Raw genomic sequence first — 20,201 nt, 5'->3', positions numbered from 1 at the left:
TTTTTGTTGTTAATTTGAAGCTGAAAGTGCTGTTCTAAAGAATTACCACAAGGTGGCACTGCTGGCAAAAATGAGAAAGTTTATTCTTTAAAATGTTTACTGCAGTGGTGCTGGAACAAGGAACGCCTGGAAATTAGAAGGCAAATTATTACCCATTATCCTAAGGCCTGAACATACTAAGTTTCAAATGTATCCAGTTGGAGGATGCTGCTTATAAAACCGGAATCATTTAGACAGAACACCATGTAGAAAGTCTTCCCAAATAATGGGTTGAAACTGAGGAAACGATTACCCTTTCTTCTCTTCTCTCAACTGCACACTAATTCTGTTGAAGTTCTTTATTATCAAAGGTCTTACATACTCAGAGTATGTTTTATCTTTATGCAACGGATGGCAGAACCTATTTAGAGGTGCAAGAACTGCCCATGAACAGTTCTATTTAATATGTGCTCTATTCAAATATAACCACCTCAGAGAGGGCTGCCAAACCCATGTGCCCTGGGCCTCCCTGGTGGCGCAAGGGCTTGAGTACAGTGCTGTGAAGCTGTCCCAGCCTCTGCAACGTGAGTTCGATCCCTGGCCAGGAAGCTACCCACATGGCAGACCTCTCCTGACTCACCCACTGCTCCCTTCAGCAGTATACTTCAGTCTATCTGCTTGTTCTGTTCCCTGCTCTGTCTCTGGTGGATCCTCTCACCTCCCACACCTCTGGCCTGTACCCCAGTTCTTGTAATCATAAATAAATAAATCTTTAAAAAAAAAAAACCTTAAAAAAAAAACAAAAACCAATGTGCCCTAATAGTACCCATTTTCTTTCCCGTCAGTATCAGCATGAACTCTAGCATATTTCTGTATTTACTTTTCTTATGAATGAAAACCTCAGAAGACAAGACTTTATCTTGTTCAGTGCTGTGCCCTTCAGTATCTAAAATAGCACAGGCAGGTAATAAGCTCTAAAGTATTTTTTGATCACATGAATGAAATCATATCTCTTAATTATCATCACTTTGAATGACTTCAATGGCATACTGCCTCTAATTCATCATCAGCAGTGCACCCAGAGTTATATACTTAAAACACAGATTCCTATCATGCTTTAAAATCTTTGGCTACTGTCCCAATTCTATGGAATGTAATTCAAATTTCAATCTGGCATTCAAGGTCTTTAATCTATTTCCAGCCTTCTCTCCTATACATCACCCTCTCATAGCATAGGATCACTTGTTCTTTTAATTGTGCTTCTGTTTCCCATGTTTTTATTCAGGCTTTTTCCTCTGTTTAATATGATCTTCTCCATAATCCCCACTCAAAAATGACCTCCCAATAGATATCCACTTCATAATCCCTGGAAACTCTTACTTTCTATGGTAATATTCACCCCTAGATCCTTGCAGATGTGATTAAGTTAAAGCTCTTGAGATGGGAAGATTATTTAGAATTATCCAGGTGGGACCTAAATATAATCATAGGCACTATACAGATCAGACAGGAGATTATGCATGCACAAAGCCATTAAATTGTGATAATCTGTTATAGCAGCCACAGAAAACTAATACACCCAGCTATTTAAATACAATTCACTGGACAGGATATACTTTAGACTGAATGTCTTCATATTCCCAGTTAAAATGAATTAATTAAAAATTAATTAATTCTGCTAGGCTCCCCAAGACCTCTCTCCTTCTAACTATTATAATTTCTACGATATGTGTATACATGTCTGTTTTCAGGTTTTCTTTTAGAACCTGAACTTTGTCTCATTTCTTGTAGCTTTCAAATTGCCTACATTATACACACAGTATAGTGCTAAGGGACTACAGTTGTGGAGGGGGGGGAAGCAAACATTGTTTAAAAATGAACAATAATGTAAAATATATCTAAATAAAAAAAGATATTAATCACATTGACTACAAGTATGGCTTAAAAAATTTAGTAAACTCTTTGAAGCCTCCATTTTCTTATTAGTAAACTGAAGATGAAAATAGTACTTACAATATTGGGCAGTTACAGGATTAAATGTCACGTAAACACTCATAAAGTGAAATGGCACATGGTGAACACTCAAAAATGTTGATTATTATTGCTTGACTCAAAAACTCTAACATGGCCTCCCCGGTGGCGCAGCGGTTGAGCGCTGGGTTGCAGAGCTGCCGGCGACCTCTTCGGCGCCGGTTCGATCCCCGGCTGCTCCCCGGCCACCGGAGGAGGGTCCCACATGGCGCCCAGGCCTCTCCTGCCGCCCGCTGCTCCCCTCAGCAGTGTACTTTGGTCCTTCTGCCTGCTCTGCTCCCTGCTCTGGCTCTGGTGAGTTCTCTCGCCCTCCCACGCTTCTGACTGTGCCCAGTGCATGTATAAACAAAAAAAAAAAAAAAAAAAGAACGAACAAACAAATAAATAAATAAAAACATGCCTCTATTAAAAAAAAAAAAAAACTCTAACATTATGATAGTACAAGAAATCACCAAGTGCCATCCCCAAATGTTCCACTTTGAATTAGGATCATTTTCAGGAGAAGGCAACTAAGAAAAAGCAGACATAAGAAAAATTCTTTGCATCCCCCTCTCCCCTGGAAGAACAGGGAAATTCCTAATCACATGAAACAACTCTAGTTTGTTCACAGCTGGGAACACCAAAGGAACCAAGATAACAAATATTATTAAAACAACTCTTGTCTTCTACTCCTAAATCCATTTTCCTTTGTCTTCTCCCCTCTCTACAAATAACCTAGGAAAAGGCAGCTGGAACTCCTATACAACCCCGGCGGGAATGTAAAATGGTAGTACCACTTTGGAAAACACTTAGCAGTTGCTTAAAAATTAAACATAAATATCATGTAGTAAGATTAGAAATTAAGTGCCCATTCTTGGCACAGCAGGCAGGTTTGGGAGGCTTGAATGGATAGGGTTGCCATGGGAACCAGGACACTAAACCAGTAATCTGGATCCTGAGCAGCAGAGTTCCAGGAATGCAGAAGCAGAGTCAGGACACATTCTACTCAAAGGTCAATGCACAAGACTAGACATTCTGGATAATCACTGATCCCCTGAATAAGAAGCCCTTGAAAACAAAATATAAAAAAAACACTTGAGATCTTCTACCAGGGTAGATGCCTCTCCAGTCTTGCCTGCTGCGCCTCTCAGCAGCGTATTTAATAAATAAATCCACATTTTCTGTTCTTCACTCTGTCTCTGGTGAATTTTTCCAAAATCTCCTCCCCAACCCATCCCACCCCCTATTTCCCTTTTTCCATGCTTACAGCCTATACCCCGATTCCTCCCCACCATGATAAATCAATACGACACAGCCCAAGGTGCCATGAACCTAAATTGAGGGGGGTGCTCACAGGAACCAAAGACAAATTTAAGTGCTTTCACTATCTTGCTTTTCTGCCTCAACTTGCACCTTGCTGTCTCAGCTCAGATGGCTTTGCTGGTGGGAAGTGTTGGCCAATTAATCTCAATCTCTCTTCCTCTCTTTGCTCTTTCTGTTCCCCTTGTAAATAAACTTTTTTTTTTTTTTAATTCTCTGCTTGCTTTTGGGGCTTGTCTTGAGTTCTCAAGTGCATGGTGAGGACTCACACCCAAGTCACCCCCAGTTCCTCTTGGGCTGTGCTATAACACCATGTCCACATAATAGCTTGCACATAAATATTTATAACAGCTTTACTCACAATAGCTCAAAACCAGAAGCAATCCAAATGGCTATCAACAGGTGACTGGATAATGTTATATCCATATGATGGGATAATACCCAGCAGTAAAAAGGAATAAACTATGGATACATGACATCGATGACTTTCATAATTACACATGTGAAAAAAACTAAAAAAAAAATCAACATATGCATGATCCCATTTACATAAAACAATAATCTAAAAACAAAGCAAGCTAACCAATAGCAACAAAGAACAAATCAATCGTGAGGCAATATGAACAAATCACAGTCAGGAAACTTTTAGGGATGATGAGAATGTTATGTGTGTTGGCTGTGGTAGAGGTGTCACAGTATATACATTTAGAAATAATTGAATTTTGGATACAGTTTATCATACCTTGATAAAACTGATTTTTAAAAAGTTCCTTATGAAACTAGAGATATACTTAACATATTCTCTAGCAATTACTGTTCTTGGTTTTAACTAAAGAATTTTAAAAAACTACGTTCTCTATAAAAACCTGCACATAGATGTTTACTGCAGGTTTATTCACAACTGCCAAAAACTTGGAAGCCAGGAAGATAGTCTTTGGAAGGTGAATGACTAAACTGCAGTACATCTAGACAGTGAAGTATTAATTAGTGCTAAAACAAGATAAGTTATCAAGTCATGAGAAAACATAAAGGAAACTTAAATGCATGTTACTAGGTGAAAGACGCCAACCTGAAAAGGCTACATATTATATGATCCTAATAAAATACATTCTGGAAAAGGAATGGAGACAGTAAAAAGATCCCTGGCTTTCAGGGTGGGGGTCTAGAAAGGGATGGATAGGGAAAGGGTTTTTTTAGGACAGTTAAACTATTCTTTTTGATGCCATAATAGTGGATGCATGTCATTATACATTTCCAAAAGTCCACAGAATGTACAATACTGAATGAACCCTAATGTAAACTTTGGACTCTGGGCCACAATGCTGTGCCAACATAGGTTCATGGTAACATATGTACCACTCTGGCCCATGATGTTGACAGTAGGGGGAGCCAAGTCGTAATATGTGGTGGCAGGTGCTATACAGGAATGTAATTTCTGCTCATTTTGCTCTGAATCTGTAATGCTCTAAAAAGTCTATTAAACTTTTTTAGAAGAGCTGCAAGGCTACTCTAACATATCCTTTTTCTCCCTTTGGACAAAATGCTCCCAAGCAAGTAGATATTAACAGAATTCTCAGATTTTAGATGTTTTCGAAGATATAACTGCACATGAACAAAAGGTGAACTATTCTTTTGCCACTAGATGGCAGAAAAGGAAGACAATGTTCCTGTAACTGTAAGAGAACAGTAAGTAAAACTCAGAAGTAGAAATGCAAAGTAGGAACCTTTGACTTCAAATTACACAAGAGAGCTAAACTCATAGTAAAGAAAGGGGTTAATATCCAAGATATATAAAAAACACATACAATTCAACAATTGAAAAAAAAAAAAAACCCAAGTAGTAAGTGGGCATCAGGTATGAACAGACAATAACCAAAAAACAACCTATGATTCTTGTACAAAAAAGTGGAAGATTCCCTTAGATACAAGTACACCTTTATACCAAAGGAGGTGTTAAAAATAAATGTCCCAAATGCAGCCTCCACCAAAACTTAAAACATAACCTAACTTGTTTCAACCTCTCCCAAAAGGAGAATTTTAAATCAATTAGCCTGGGGTTCCATGGTAAGCACCAGCGAGTAAGCTGCATAAGACCCCCTTTGGTAAGATGGTTTTCCCTGAAATCTTTATTTTTTGTTATATCTTCTTTCTTACTAGAAATCCTTTCCATTTTATTTAATTCTTCGCAGGCCTTTCTATTTGCTCAGTAAAATCAATTAGATATCTAAATTTATTTGGATCAATTTTTTTTAAACAGTGGTAAGGAGATGTTAGATATAGACTAAATGTACAATAGATGAGGTTTTGACCTCAAAATGTGGTTTTTGTGTTTTTCTGGAAGCCATTTCCATTTTAGAACTTAAATAGACTTTTTTTTTTTTTTAAAGATTTATTTATTTATTTATACAAGCACTAGGTACAGTCAGAGTGCGGGAGGGTGAGAGAATTCACCAGAGTGGGAGCAGAGAACAGAACAGGCAGACTGACGAAGTACACGGCTGAGGGGAGCAGCAGGCAGCAAGAGAGGTCTGCGCACCATGTGGGACCTTTGCCTGGCAGCCAGGGATCAAACCAGCGCTGCAGAGGCTGCGGGCAGCTTCGCAACCCAGCGCTCAACCATTGCGCCATCAGGGAGGCCCACTTAAATAGACTTTTAAAGCAGTTTTAGTTTCACAACAAAATAGAGGACAGAGTTTCCCTAAGTCTCTCTTCACCCCCAGAATCTCTCCTACTAATATCCTTCTTCAGAGGGGTACATTTGTACTATGTTGATGGACAATGCTGATGACATTGAAACATCATTTTGTTAGAGAAGAAACCCATCCTCTGATGTCTTTACAGACTTCGTCTCCATCTCCATGTTGAAGAGAGCTCAGGTGTCGAGAACTACAATTTCCAGCATGTCATGAACTGAACATCCTGAATGGGGAAGCAGCTGGGAAGGAGTAAGGTGGATATATAGAGGAACGCATGCTATGAAAAGGAGACTTGTAGACATACTTGGGAGAGACACTTAGAAGAGATACGTGGGTGAGAGAAACATGGGGAGGCTTTGCCTGGTCCATGGCAGAGATAAAGGTAGTCACTATCTTGGTCTCATGATAGATTATGTGATATAGTTTGAACTTTAACTGTCCCAGCTCCCTGGTCCTGCCTAATTCCCTTCTTGTGGTCCTTTAAACTTGTGCAAGCAGTGGTCACACTTCAGGGAAGGCTGTTTGGCTGGGCATTTGCCCATGAGGTGATGGGTAATTTTCAGAGTTTTATTAGAAATATAATTTCTTCTATTTATGTCCATCAATTTTATTAAAAATCTTTCATATTAATCATATGCTTCCTTTGCCTTTGTGCATGTTGATGGCCAAATCCCTTTTATAGTATCCACCCCTTAACAGTATGGGGTCCCTTTTACCCATTGGTGGTAACTCTAATGATTTTATCAACTAGAGGCCATAGTTTACATAAGCATTTGCTCTTGGTGTTGTACAATCTATGGGTTTTTACAAATGTGTGCTATGTATCAATCATTGTAGTATACAGATAGAATAGTTTTCATGAGAAATCCTATTTAGGAAGGCTATTTTGAGGATAAGCAGATAATAAATTATTAATGGAAAAAAGTAGAAAATGGGCTACAGATTGCAATTTGAATGACTTTAAACCTTAAATGAAGAAGAATAATTAACAAAAGGCTACATTGTTAACTAGTAGGATTCAATAGTTAATCCTTCCTCCCTTGCTTCCTCTCTTCCTTAAATCTCCCTATTTGTCTCTTCCTCACTTGTTTATTGTGTTCTCTGGCTTTCCAGCATCAGAGAATAAATAAATTTTTATCTCCCAGTTTCTAAGCTTTTAAGATTTAGATGCTAAAACAGGGAACAGACAGTAATTTTCATTGTGAATTCTGCTTGTTTCTTGACTTGTTATGTAACAGTAATTTTTAAAAACATTTAAAATATTATTTAAAATTAGAGAAGCAACAAAAAAAATTTTTTTTAAAGCAAATGATATAAATAGAGTGCAGGCCATGCCACATTACAGCCCCTTCCTCTGAGGTAAATTTTATATTTAATTTTCTATGATAAGAGTAGTATAGATGAGAAGGATTTTCTGGTGAAAACAGGTTTAAAGTTGTCTGGCTGTTTCTAATAAATCTTTCATGATTGAAACTTATCACTGCTCCTGATAATACTGAGCAGTCTGCTTTATTCATTTATTCCAGAGCAGGAAACACACGTATTTGTGTGATTATTTTCACTGCAAAGGTTCAATGAACTGTAGGACTTTTCTGATATGGGTGTTAAAGATGGAAAGAATGAATCTGAATAACGAATGCATTGTTAGAGATTCTTACTTGGGATGCATATCAGAATTAACTTGGAAAACTTTTCCAAAATATACCCCAGACTTAATAGAATTAGAATTTCTTAGGATGGACCATGGACAAGTGCATTTTAACAGAACTCCACAGATGGTATAATCTATATACAAATACCCTTAATTTAACATCATGGCTTGATCTGATCACCCTCCGTGAGTGCATCTACTTCTTTGTCTTGAAACAACTCCACATGGAGAAGTGTCTGAACTAAGGTAGTCATGTTACTAATAAAGAGGAAAGACAGAACTTTAGTGTTTATATAGTAGAAAGTGTTAATGTGCAGAAGGAGGAGCTGATGATGGCTTTCATAAAAATTTCAAACCTACATAAAAGTTGAGATATTCTAATTGGGTTTTACAACATAGAACTGCCAATATTCATCCCTTCTGACCTTCAAAAATGACAACTTGTTATCATTCAACATAATATAAACCACTTACCGATAGTATATATATTACCCAGATTCAACAATCATCAAGATTTTGCTCATTTGCTTTATCTCTTCCCTTTTCCTTTTAATTTTTTTATTGGTAATTTTAAAGCAAACCCAAGTCCTTAAATCATTTCACACCTATATACTTAACATAAGTCTTTAAAAAAATGACTTTTTAAAATATCACATTTCAAATTCATTGTCACTCCTAACTAACAAAGTTGCTCAGTACCTATATTTGTATTTCTCTGATTATCTCCAAAAACACCCTTTTACTATTTTGGTTGACTGGATCAATTTCCTAAACAAAACCCACAGATTTTATTTGGAATTTGTGGTTCTTAACTGACCTTTTTACCATAGAGGAGTCCCTCTAAAATACCCCTCTCCCATTTTTCCCTTAAGCCACTGACAGCTGAAGAAACTGGGTCAATTATCTACTCCTGTATTATGATCCACATTCAGGATTTATTGTTTTCTATGATGCAACATTTCCTCATCTCTAATCTGCCACCTCTCCTATAAACTGTAAGTCACAGGGCCTGGTGACTTACAGTCACTATAATACCTTTTCTTGAGTGGACATAGTCTGCTCTTTAGAGTGCCAGAGCTGAAAGGGGTGTGTATGGTGTGTCTTGGTTATGCCCCCTCTAACAACTGTGACCATCGGTAAGTCACTAAAGCTATCTAAGCCTCCACCTTTTGTCTTTGTAAAACTGGCATATAATAACTCATAACTTGAAGAGTTTTGAGAACATAAAATGAGATGAAGAATATAAACACCCAGGACTATGCCTGATACATAGACAGGCAAACAGCTACTCGGTAATGTCAGTTCTGGCTGATGACAAGAGATTGACTTCAGTTTATAGAACAGAAATATTCATTCTGATAAAATATCTGAAAAATTATATCTTGTAATCATCTTGTCATCACAGAATATATACAATATTTTACCTGTGATAAGCAATACCTACAGCAGAAGTAGAGAGTGCAAGGACTTTTGAAGAATAAATTGTCTTCAGGAGTTGTGTGCTGCTCCCCAGGGAGCAGATTCTTCTTGAGGCCAAAAACATGCTGCATGATAGAAGAAAATTTGATAGAATAAATACATGACACATCACTATCAGATAAAGAGAGCCAGCTGATAGACCATAAACTTACATAGCACAATTGAAAGCATAGTAGTTTAAAGTTTTTAGAAACAAGCTATTCAAAGTTGTTTGGAAAGAATTACAATTGGTCCTTGACAAATATAGAGAATATATGAATGAACCTTAGGTTACTTTCTTAGATTCCAGGCATGCATTCTAAATTACTTCTCTGAATATGTAAAATCTTTATAAATTAATAATTTAAGTGGGCTGTTTATGAGCCCTTTTATGAAATATCGATTCCTTTCACAATGTAAAAATTGCTCATTATGTTCTATGTCTTTCAGTAAAAGATCAGGTTGTCCAAAATCAAGACCTTGTCATTAGCCTCCAATTGATGCCCAACAATCTCTAGCATTTCTACTACATTTTATAGCATTACTGCTACATGTTATACAGAATATGACACCCCCAAAATGCCACTTTGGCATAAGGATTATTTTGAACTAAAGACATGAATAACAGCAAGTGTAAGAAGGACACTTCACTTCCCCTTTTCTTCCTGAAAACAGAAAATATTTTTCTCGTGTGAAAGATGCCCTCCCTGAGACAGAAAAGGAGAAACATTCTTAGATGGGAGTTGAAGTTGATAGAATTCTGTAATGAATCTTGCTAAAATAATTTTTATCTTCCTTTAGCCTCCCCATATATTTTACTTACTTTTCCACATAAAAACTTTCAGATTTTGCCATATTTTGAACCTGTATTTCCTCGTAGTGTTAGGGGGAAATGATGTCCTGAGCTAATCCCCTACAGGCTTTGTGGACTCCACTCCCACTCCAGTCTAAAGCCATCAAGACATTGGGAAAGACAAATCCCATCACCACCAAAGGGAAGGTGGCTGGGACCTGAGGATGGAGTTAAGCAGCCAGATTGGGTATAAAAACCAAACACATGGGTCTTGGGCGGGCTTGCTGTCGCTGGCCTCCTGGCTTCACGGCTCCTGGCTTACAGCCAGCTCTCGGAGTGCCATTTGGGATTCCAGATTGGCGGATGGGTAGGACTCATTTAAAACTTTTCTCCCTGAGCTGTACATTTCCTCATTTCCCCTTCCCTTGTAAATAAACCTTTTATTAACCTTTCGCGTGTGCCTGCAGTAGAGCATTGATAAGTCCTTTTAAGTGTGCGGGTGAGGACCCACAGTCAGGCACCCCATTTTGTATCGGGGCTGCCCTACAACACTAGGAGCTGCTGTGTCATTATTAAATTTGTGTGCTTATTCTCTAATTAATCAGTCTTATTGGAGTTTAATGTCCAGTTTCAAGTCCAGTTGAAAACACTAAGAGGATCATTAATACTTCTTTCCCATAGTCCAGAATGATTGTTTTAATGTTTTCCACACTTCTCTAATTTACAGCCCTCTTTAGTTTAAGGAAATGGTCTTACTTCCAACCACAGAAGCATCAGATGGTAACTCTCAATTATCCAAATCTAAAAAAAAAAAAAAAAAAACTCAAAAATAATTTTTTCTTTCTTCTTATTAAAATAAGGGAAATGACTCGTCTATAAATGGACACTACTTTTTCCTATGATTTAGGTCTCATTTCCTTTGACCTCTACAGAGACCTTGCTCTATCGATTAGTTCCTCTTTCTTCTACATATTCAGCTTCCTAGCACAAGACTCCGCCAGTTAAAAAAACAAAACACTTGACTCTAGCTTCTCCTCCCGGTTACTCAATTCCTCTTCAAATCAAAATTCCTCATTACTTTCTCTAGAAAGCAAAATTTGAGCGTTACCATTTCATGAGCTGTCTCTTTTTCCTCAATCTGGTATAATCTCACCTCTTACTCCATAGAGGCAGCTCTTGGTCAACTTTGACCTTCGTATTGTTAAATTCAGTGAACGTTTTGCAATTCTCTCTTTCCTTGGGCTCTGACACTGCTGATAAAATCCTTTGGTTTCTGGCACACAATTCCTTCATTCTCCTCCTACTGTTACAGGGCAGCCCCGACATTATTTCCCTCTAACACTACCTCTCCTCCAATCTGTCATTTAAGGATGGAAGTTCTCTCTCTAACCTGGGTTCTCCTTTCTTCTCACTGGTTACTCTCTCAGTAGGTAATTTCAATGGGGAAGGAACTGTGGTGACACTAGTGGAAAAATGGCTCCAAGATATCTAAGCTGACTGATAAGATTCTGAACCTCTTAAATTATTTTTCTTTGTACTTTAAATAGATACACTTTGGGCAATATTTTCCTAATGCAATTAATATTCTATATGTATGCTTGCCAAAAATCTAAATAAATTTGAATGTCACTTACAATTTGGAGAAAATCAGAAGGCTTTAGTTTTAGACAATATATTTACAGTGTTTTTCTAGTTAATTCTTAAAAACAATGTTCTATGAAGAAAACCAACCAACTGTGAATCAGGGTGACCTGGTAAACCTGATTATTGCATGTTATACATAAGGTAACTGTCATATTCAAATCCACAGGATCAATGGAAAATTAAACTGTCAATTTATTATCACTGGGATGGACTGTTTAGAATGAAGATATAGAAGGCAACCTTTGGGGGCCTCCCCTGGTGGTGCAGTGGTTGAGCGCTGGGTTGTGAGGCTGCCTGCAGCTTCTGCAGCGCCAGTTCGATCCCCCGCCACCAGCAAGGGTCCCACAAAAAAAAAAAAAAAAAAGGCAAGCTTTGCAAATCTGGGGATGACCTGAAGTTAAGAAGGCTAGTGACTTATTAGGGGGCAGAATCCAGAGTTTAAAAGGCAGGCAAAGCAATTTAAAAAAAATCAGTTTTAAAAAGTTTACAGGTCTGGGTCTTAACTCCAAATGATCTACTGACAACACTTTGCATTATGAGGAGGTAGGAAGAAATTTAGTTAATTTGACAAAAGTCCTGAAAGTTCAGATTAACTGCATGTTCAAGTAAGATGAACAGGGATGTGAATGCAAACAGGACTAAATCGCAGTTTACAACTTTGTAAGAGTCTGATCAAGACAAAGATCGTTTTTGCTTCATGCTCCACCTGCTAGTCGACCTCCAGAAGCTTGTATGGTTCACTGAGCTGATAGAGGGCATGTAGGAGGTGAACAAGGTATTGGTTGTGTAAGCACAGAAGAAATAATAAGCCTCAAAGTCACTGTGAATATCAGCCATATTTATTAGGCACCAGATTTAAGGTGACATGATCCTGAGATTGCCGAAAAGCTGCTCTGCGAAAATGGGATTCGTGTACAGTAATTATACATTTCCTAAGAGGGAATTTGTATGGCTGACTAGCTCAAGTTAGCAGTAACTAGGTTTTAGCACAAGGTAAGTCAAACCTTTCTAATGGTAGATCCACAGCTCCTTGTAGCATTAGCAGGCTGTCTTGGCACCCCTGTGTCTGGGAAGTGGGTGATTTCCATATGGGGTTGGGGGTTAGCACTTCCAGAGCTACTGCTACCCCAAAAACAACAGACTGGACTGCTTTTCTTACTTATTAAAAAATTATGGATTCAGGGGCCGACTGGTGGCACAAGGGGTTAAACACAGCACTATGAAGCAATCTGCAGCCTTGGCAGCACGGGTTCAATCCCCAGCCAGGGAGCTACCCATATGGCACAGCAGACCTCTCCTGTCTCGCCCGCAGCTCCCCTCAGCAGTGTATTTCAGTCAGTCTGCCTGTTCTGTTCCCCACTCTGTCTCTGGTGAATCCTCTCACCCCCCTACATCTCTGGCCTGTACCCCAGCTCTTGTATGCATAAATGAATAAATCTTTAAAAAAAATTACTGATTCCACTAAGTTCACTTGTGTGACCAGTTAACATCGTGAGCTTTGTTATTCAGACCGGATGGTGTTAATTATGCTTTCCAAATTGTAGCCAAAATGGCAAAATCAAGAGGAAGAACCGGCTCCAGTGGTGCGCGCGGTCAGCCACCTCCGAGCCACTGCCCCGCCAGAGAAAGCTCCAGGTTTCAGCGCGGACCCTCTGCCGTCGTCCCTGCGGTTCCCCAAGGCCGAGGGTCTCGGGGCGCAGCCCCTGATTCACGCCTCTGCCTCGGGGAGGGCGAGTCCGATTCCCGAAGAATCCAGCCCCATTTCTTCCTCCCGGCCCCGTCATGCAAAAGCCTCCGGCAAGTGCGCCTGCGCCGCCCTCCCTTCTCCCTCCACCCCCCCACCCCGGGTCGGACTCAACTACGCAGAGCGCGCCCAACGGTCACTGCGCCCGGAGCCCCAGAGCTCGCGCCCACTCACCTGCCAGGCGCGACTGCCTCGCCTCCCTCCCGGGACCAGAGTCCCGCCAGCAGGGCTTGGCGGCCCCGCAGGCGGGATTAAGCGGGGGCGGGGCCTAGATTCCAAGCGCGGGTTGGCTGAGGGATCGGCCGGGCTCGTCCCGATTGGAGGAAAGCGGACGGCGGGTGGGGAAGAGGCGGGGCAAGAGCTGGGCGGGTGGCGGTGACCGGGCGGGACCGTGGGGCGTCCTGAGGAGACCGGAGATTGGCTCTCGGGTTCACACCCGGCGCGAACTGACGGTGAGGAATCTGACATCCCGACCCACCGGGCCGGTGGAGGTGCGGGCTGCTGCGGGGCGGGGTTATTAGGCAGGCCTGGGTGCCTAATAGGGGGTGGGGCTGGGCGGGGACGTAGGGCAGCCCGGGGATTGGGCGTGAAATTTGGCCCCGGAGCTGTAACTGGTCGGTGGGACGGGGCGACGGTGGGGCGGGGAGTGATTTGGGGGAAAGGGCAGGCGGTGGGGCCGCCGGGTGTAGGCAGGGGGAGATGCAATTAAAATAATGTTGGAGGGTGCCGGACGGAGGACAAGACGAAGAGGGTTCGTAGATGTGTTCACCACCTGTGATGGGTGGGAGGAGAGTAGGACTGTCCGTTCCTGAGGAGTAAAACGAATTTGATGAAAGCGCGAGGAGGGAAAGGGAGATGTGAGAGCGAAACAGGACCCTAAATGACACTTTAAAAGTGAGGAAGAGGCCTCCCCGGTGGCGCAACGGGTTGAGCGTTGCGCTGTGAAGCTGTCCTCAGTTTCTGCAGCACGGGTTCGATCCCCGATCCGGCCAAGGGGCTACCCACATGGCGCGGCAGACCTCTCCTCTCGTGCCCGCTGCTCCCCTCAGCAGTGTACTTCGGTCCTTCTGCCTGCTCTGTTCCCTGCTCTGTCTCTGGTGAATTCTCTCACCCTCACATACCTCTGGCCTGTACCCCAGTTCTTGTATAAATAAAAATAAATCTTTATTTTTAAAAAAGTGAAGAAGAAAAATCCGCTAATAGAAAAAGGAACACCATGAGGTACAACTTTGGGAAGGTGAATTGAGGAAAGGAGTTTCTCTTAGGAACCAAGTTTTATAATTGAATTTTTTCCTCTTTTAAGAAGGTGACAAAGTAGGGAAGAAAAAAAAAAAAGAAGGTGACAAGGTAGAGAGAAGGGGGGCAGCAGTAGCGTTGCTATTTAGGCTGAGAGGAAAGAACAAAGATAATTTTTGGCTGAAGTAATATCCTCTTCTCAAGGAGGCTGTTAGATATTTAGGTGAATGGAGAAATTATTGTGTGAAATAGAGAATTTACCCCTAGACCTATTGTAAATAGCTATTGTTAGAGAAATTTATCTGGTGTGTGGGGGGATCACCAGAACATGCCTTGTTTTTGGGATTTTTTGCGGGGGAGAGTTCACTGAAATGGAGGAGACTCATTCTGTGTTGGATGCTGTTAGGAAGTGGGGATAGTCTAAGAATGGATATCATATTACATCTTCTATAGAAGGAAAGGAAAATTGCAAGGCTAAATGTCTCTTTGGTAAAGAAGCCACAGTTTTACTGCACAGGAGAGGAGGAAGTTGATGTGTGTGTGCTTTTCACAGTGATCTTGTTCTTAATCTGTGTCTAGACAAGATTATTAATTGGGTTTGTCTTTGGTCTCACCTCATCTTGATCACAGCCTGACTTTGATGTTGTTGTTCCAACCCATATTTTACCGGGGGGGGGGGACGATGGCCAGTTTTTAACAACACTGAAGGGTGTCAGTTCAGTTTCTGAGGTCAGCTGCGGATTTTCTTTTTCTCATATTAAACAAATAGGAATTGAGAACATAGGTACTGAGGTTACTGGAAAAAACTGAGGCAAAGAAGTATGTGTCTTAAACCTTACAGAGGGAGAAACAGGCAGCTATACATAAGTGAGTAAGATGACTTTGCAGGATATAAAAAAAAAATAATAATGGCGGGTGGAAACAACAGATAATTTAAATCCACTGGTCAGGAAAGGTAATGTTTGAATCCAGAATTGAAGGACGAAGAGGCCACCTTATAAAAAATTATTGTGGAAAGGAAAGTAGCAATTAAAAAGACCCTGGCATGGGAACAGGTTTGGCTTGCTCAAAGAATTAAAGAGAGCCCCCTGTGTATCTATATTTGGTGATCCCAGGGATGTCCATACAGATGAGGGTGGGGAGGAAGGTCTGGGCTGGACAGTGCAGAGCCTTGCAGACCACGGAGAGGAATTTCGATTTTATTCTGAAGCAGGTATGGGAAAATCTCAGTCAGAAATAATGTAATTTAAATTACATTTTTAGAAAATACTCTAGCTACTTTGGAGAGGAGGCTTATTGGTAGGTAAAAGTAGACACAGGAGGAACTGTTAGGAAGTTTTTTCAGAATGAGAAATGATGTTGGCTGGGATGAAGGTGGTGGCAAAGAAGGGGAAAGGGCTAAGGATGTCAACATTAATTAGGGTGACATTCACGACTTTCTTCTGTTCCAGTGCTGTCCCTCTGCTGTCACCTGTGCTTGTTTTTTTCCCATACAGACTCCCTGTTTGCTCTCTCCAGAATATAAATTGATAATTTCTCGTGAAGATGAAGGGGGACCAATTGTCAGGGCTGTGCAGACTAGAGGTGGGGGCCTGGAGGGGGATCTATTTACATGAGAGAAAAATCAGCTTCCACTTTGTTTAACTCTTTTAAAAAAAAATTATTTATTTATGCATACAAGAGCATACAGGCCAGAGATGCTGAAAGTTGAGAAGGTTCACCAGAGACAGAGTGGGGAGCAGAAAAGGCAGACTGACCGAAACACACTGCTGAAGGGAGCAGTGGGTGAGACAGGAGAGGTCTGCTACGCCATGTGGGTTGCTCCTTGGCCTGCTGGGGATTGAACTCATGCTGCAGAGGCTGGGGATTGCTTCATAGTGCTGTGTTTAACCCCTTGCACCACCAGGGAGGCCCTTATTTAACTCTTTTATTTGGATTTTGTGATAAGCAGCAATAAGATGGCTGTGATGTTTTACTAACTCATAATTTACTTACCAAAGCCACCCCTACATGGGCCTTCGAGGTAACAATAGAGGAGTGGCAGGGAGGAAGATACTAGCAATGCCTCATTATCTGGAAATGCTTCTCAAGAGGTTTCTGTCATTTCTAGGTGTTAAGTGTCAGAGAGACAGAACAGGTAAAGGTTCTTCCTCTATCTTATAACCTTAGGGCAGTATGCTAAGAAGGATCTGTGCTAGGTCAAAAATACCATTAAGTCCAGGCTTGTAGCTTCCTAAAACCTTTTCCATCTTACATTCCTGCTGTAAAGAATTATCTTCTTGTGCCTCCCTGGTGGTGCAGGCCATTGAGTGCCGCACTGTGAAGCTGTCTGCAGCCTCCGTGGCGCTGGTTCCATTCCTGACAGGCCAGGGAGAATCCCACATGGCGAGGCAGAGCCCTCCTGCCTTGCACGCTGCTCCCCTCAGCGGTGCTTTTGGTCTGCCTGCCTGTGCTCTGTCTCTGGTGAATCCTCTCATCTCCTGTGACTCTGGCCTGTACCCCAGGTCTTGTATAAATAAAAAAATTTAAAAAAGGAAAGAATTATCTTTTTGAGGAAGTAGGATTGAAACAAGGAGGATGGAAATTGTATGGGGACTATAACCAAGATGAAAATGCATACATTGTGCAAAAATGAAAAATGATGTAAAAATATATAAAAACAAACAAAAGAATTATCTTCTTGAAAGTTTTTGAAAATAGCAGCACACAGACACACATTAACTGTGTTAGGTGATGGATATAGTAATTACCTTGATCTTTGTAATTATTCTAATATATATATATATATATATCTCATATCACCACATTGTATACTTTAAATATACAATTGTATTTATCAAAGAATTATGCTCAGTTTCAGCCTTATATTGCTAGCTCTTTTAAAGGTAATATTGTGTGTGAATTGTTATAGTAAATTAATGTTTTCCAGTCAGATAATAATACCTGTACAAACATTAGTTAAAATGTTTCAGACATGTAATAGGAATTGTACATCTACCCATAGAAAGACTGCCCACGGAGTAAAGTTTTCAGAGGCTTCTCTCATAGGCAATATGCAGGTTCTCAACTCCTGGAAAATTTCTATGGAAATCGCCTTTTGTTTCCTCAATTTGTCATAATGTGCAGTGTCCTAGAGCCTCTGCTTCTAGTGCAAAGGCAGGACCACATGCTTTTTGCCAGGTGACCCCCAGGTGACAGGAGCATAAATCAACACCAGGCTCTCTAGATCTATGAAGAAGAAATAATGATGAATTTCTTTGGGAGAGAGCAAGGAAGATTTACTTTACATAGTATAAGAGTATAAGTAACTTAAATGAATGAAATAATCAACATGGTAATCAAACTTTTAGTTAGAAGAATCAGGAATGGAAATGGGACAGTATACAGTAATTTACTCATATGTTTAAAGTATTTATTTCATGGAGGCTTACTGCGTGCTGGACACCTATCTAGGCTGTGCTGATTCTGTGATGAACAAAACAGACACATTTTCTGCCTATCGGAGCTTCTAGTGGAGGAGACAAGCAATAAAATAAACTCAGGTGATTTAAAAAACTGTGAAGAAAAATAAAAAAAATTTGGCCACTAGATGGAGTTCATAACTTTCTTAATTTCTCTCAGTTAATAAGAACAGCTGCTAACATGATACCACTAAAATTGTTTTAGGGTTAGGTGACATGGCCCTGTTTCCTACCTCTCCATCCAAATTTGTGGTTTTTTTTTCTACTCCTTGACTGAAGGTAGTTTGATTAAGACATAATAAGGAACATTTATTTATTTATTTATTTATTTGTTTATTTATTTATTTATTTTTTCGGGCAAGACGCGGACGCAGTAGGGTGGGATCTGTAGTCCGCGGGCTTCTGTTCCTGACTCACCGCTGTTGTCTCTCGCCGAGGAACCAGTCGGTCAGGAAGCTGCTCGCAGCCATGGCTTTTAAAGACACCGAAAGACACCCGTGGAACCGCAGGTGGCGATTCACCGAATTAGAATTACGCTAACCAGACACAGTGTGAAATCTTCCGAGAAGGTGTGTGCCAACTTGATCAGAGATGCAAAGGATAAGAACCTCAAAGTTAAAGGACCTGTTCGCATGCCTACCAAGACTCTGGGAATCACTACAAGGAAAACTCCATGTGGTGAAAGTTCTAAGACTTGGGATCGTTTTCTGATGAGGATTCACAAGCGACTCATTGACTTGTACAGTCCTTCTGAGATTGTTAAATAGATTGCTTCCTTCAGCACTGAGCCAGGAGTTGAGGTTGAAGTCACCATAGCAGACGCTTAAGCCAACCTTTTTAATAAAGTGATAATCACTTGTTTAAAAAAAAGACATACTAAGGAGCTGTAAGAGATACCATGATGAGAGGTATTAGATCAACTATGTTAGATTTATTAAGTCATGGAAATCTCTGCTCAATTTAATTTTCTGTATTTGTTAATACCGCTGTACACCTGTGACGTAAGACTTAACTGCTCACTATCAGAGAGCCTACAACCTTGTTTCCCAGTCCTTGGCAGAGTATTTAGAAGATACTTACTAGTTATCTTTTTTTTTTTTTTTTTTGTGGGACCCTCGCTGGTGGCGGGGATGGAACTAGTCTAATGGGGTTGCTGTTTCCCATGAAGCCTCAGCTAGCTTCCTAGGGATCTCCAGATAGGTTGGAGATAGGTTGGAAAATATTTTCTACAAGAAAATCTGGGTAAGTTTGCCCATCTTGTGTTCTAAGAACTGCTCTCTCTGAAAGAACTTTCAGTAGTTAGGAAGGGTAGTACATGTGTGTAGATGGTAGTCATATTATTTGGCATTCTGAGTTCTAGACCATACTTTATCTTCTGCTTTCTACCTAGATAATACACATAGTGAATATATGTTTAATATCCAGTGAAACTTAACCACTGTTTGGTGTATGCTTTCATCAGGGCTAACTCAAGACTAAAGTGTCTTGAAACTTTTTTTTTTTTTAAGATTTATTTATTTATTAATACAAGCACTGGGTACAGTCAGAAGCGCAGGAGGGTGAGAGAATTCACCAGAGCCAGAGCGGGGAACAGAACAGGCAAATTGACAAAATACACTGCTGAGGGGAGCAGTGGGCACGGCGGGAGAGGTCTGTCACTCCATGTGGAATCCTCGCTGGCGGCCCGTGAGCGAACCAGCATTGCAGAGGCTGCGGGCAGCTTTGCAGCCCAGCACTCAGGGGAGGCCCGTCTTGAACCTTCTTTACAGTAAATAGGTGGAACAACATATAAACTAGTAGGGTGTGGAATATAAGAAAATTCAAGAATTCTGATCTCTCTTCTGATCTTTTCATCTTAGATTGTTTTTCAACAGAGACCCTGTGCATGTTTTCTTAGATTTGTACCTAATCTAAATGTACCTTAGATTTGTATATCATATTTTTGGTAGCAATTATAAATGGTATTGTTAACATCTTACATTTTATTATTTTAAAAACTTTCTGTTGTATTGTTTTCAAATTTTATTGATTTGATATTCTTATTTCACAGTTTTTCTATCTTGTGTTTGGATGTTGATGGAATGAATATGAGTGCAGATATTTCCTCAAGACCTTGATTTTATTTATTTATTTTTAAAGATTTATTTATTTATTTATACAAGTACTGGGTACAAGTACTGGGTACAGTCAGAAGCGCGGGAGGGTGAGA

The 20,201-nt window shown here is 40.4% G+C and overlaps 1 protein-coding gene and 1 pseudogene across 1 annotated transcript in view; one reads left to right on the top strand and one right to left on the bottom strand.

Annotated features, from left to right (window-relative positions):
- KYAT3 (kynurenine aminotransferase 3) overlaps positions 1-13,503 on the bottom strand; it is a 54,759-nt gene extending 41,256 nt beyond the window's left edge. Inside the window, exons 1-2 of the mRNA XM_037498764.2 lie at positions 13,470-13,503; positions 9,101-9,200 (exon numbers count right to left, since the gene is read on the bottom strand). Of these exons, the coding sequence (XP_037354661.1) occupies positions 9,101-9,199 (99 nt within the window). The 5' untranslated portion in view covers position 9,200; positions 13,470-13,503. The remainder of the gene's footprint in view (positions 1-9,100; positions 9,201-13,469) is intronic.
- A 167-nt stretch (positions 13,504-13,670) lies between these two features.
- Positions 13,671-19,956, top strand: LOC119237196 (40S ribosomal protein S20-like; annotated as a pseudogene).
- Positions 19,957-20,201: the final 245 nt, after the last annotated feature.

Source organism: Talpa occidentalis, unplaced genomic scaffold (assembly GCF_014898055.3).
Source record: "Talpa occidentalis isolate TD23 unplaced genomic scaffold, MPIMG_talOcc4v2.1 talOcc4.9, whole genome shotgun sequence".
NCBI classification, from domain to species: Eukaryota; Metazoa; Chordata; class Mammalia; order Eulipotyphla; family Talpidae; genus Talpa; species Talpa occidentalis.
The sequence above is the reverse complement of the archived record's forward strand: the minus strand, read 5'-3'. Positions and strand labels throughout refer to the sequence as shown.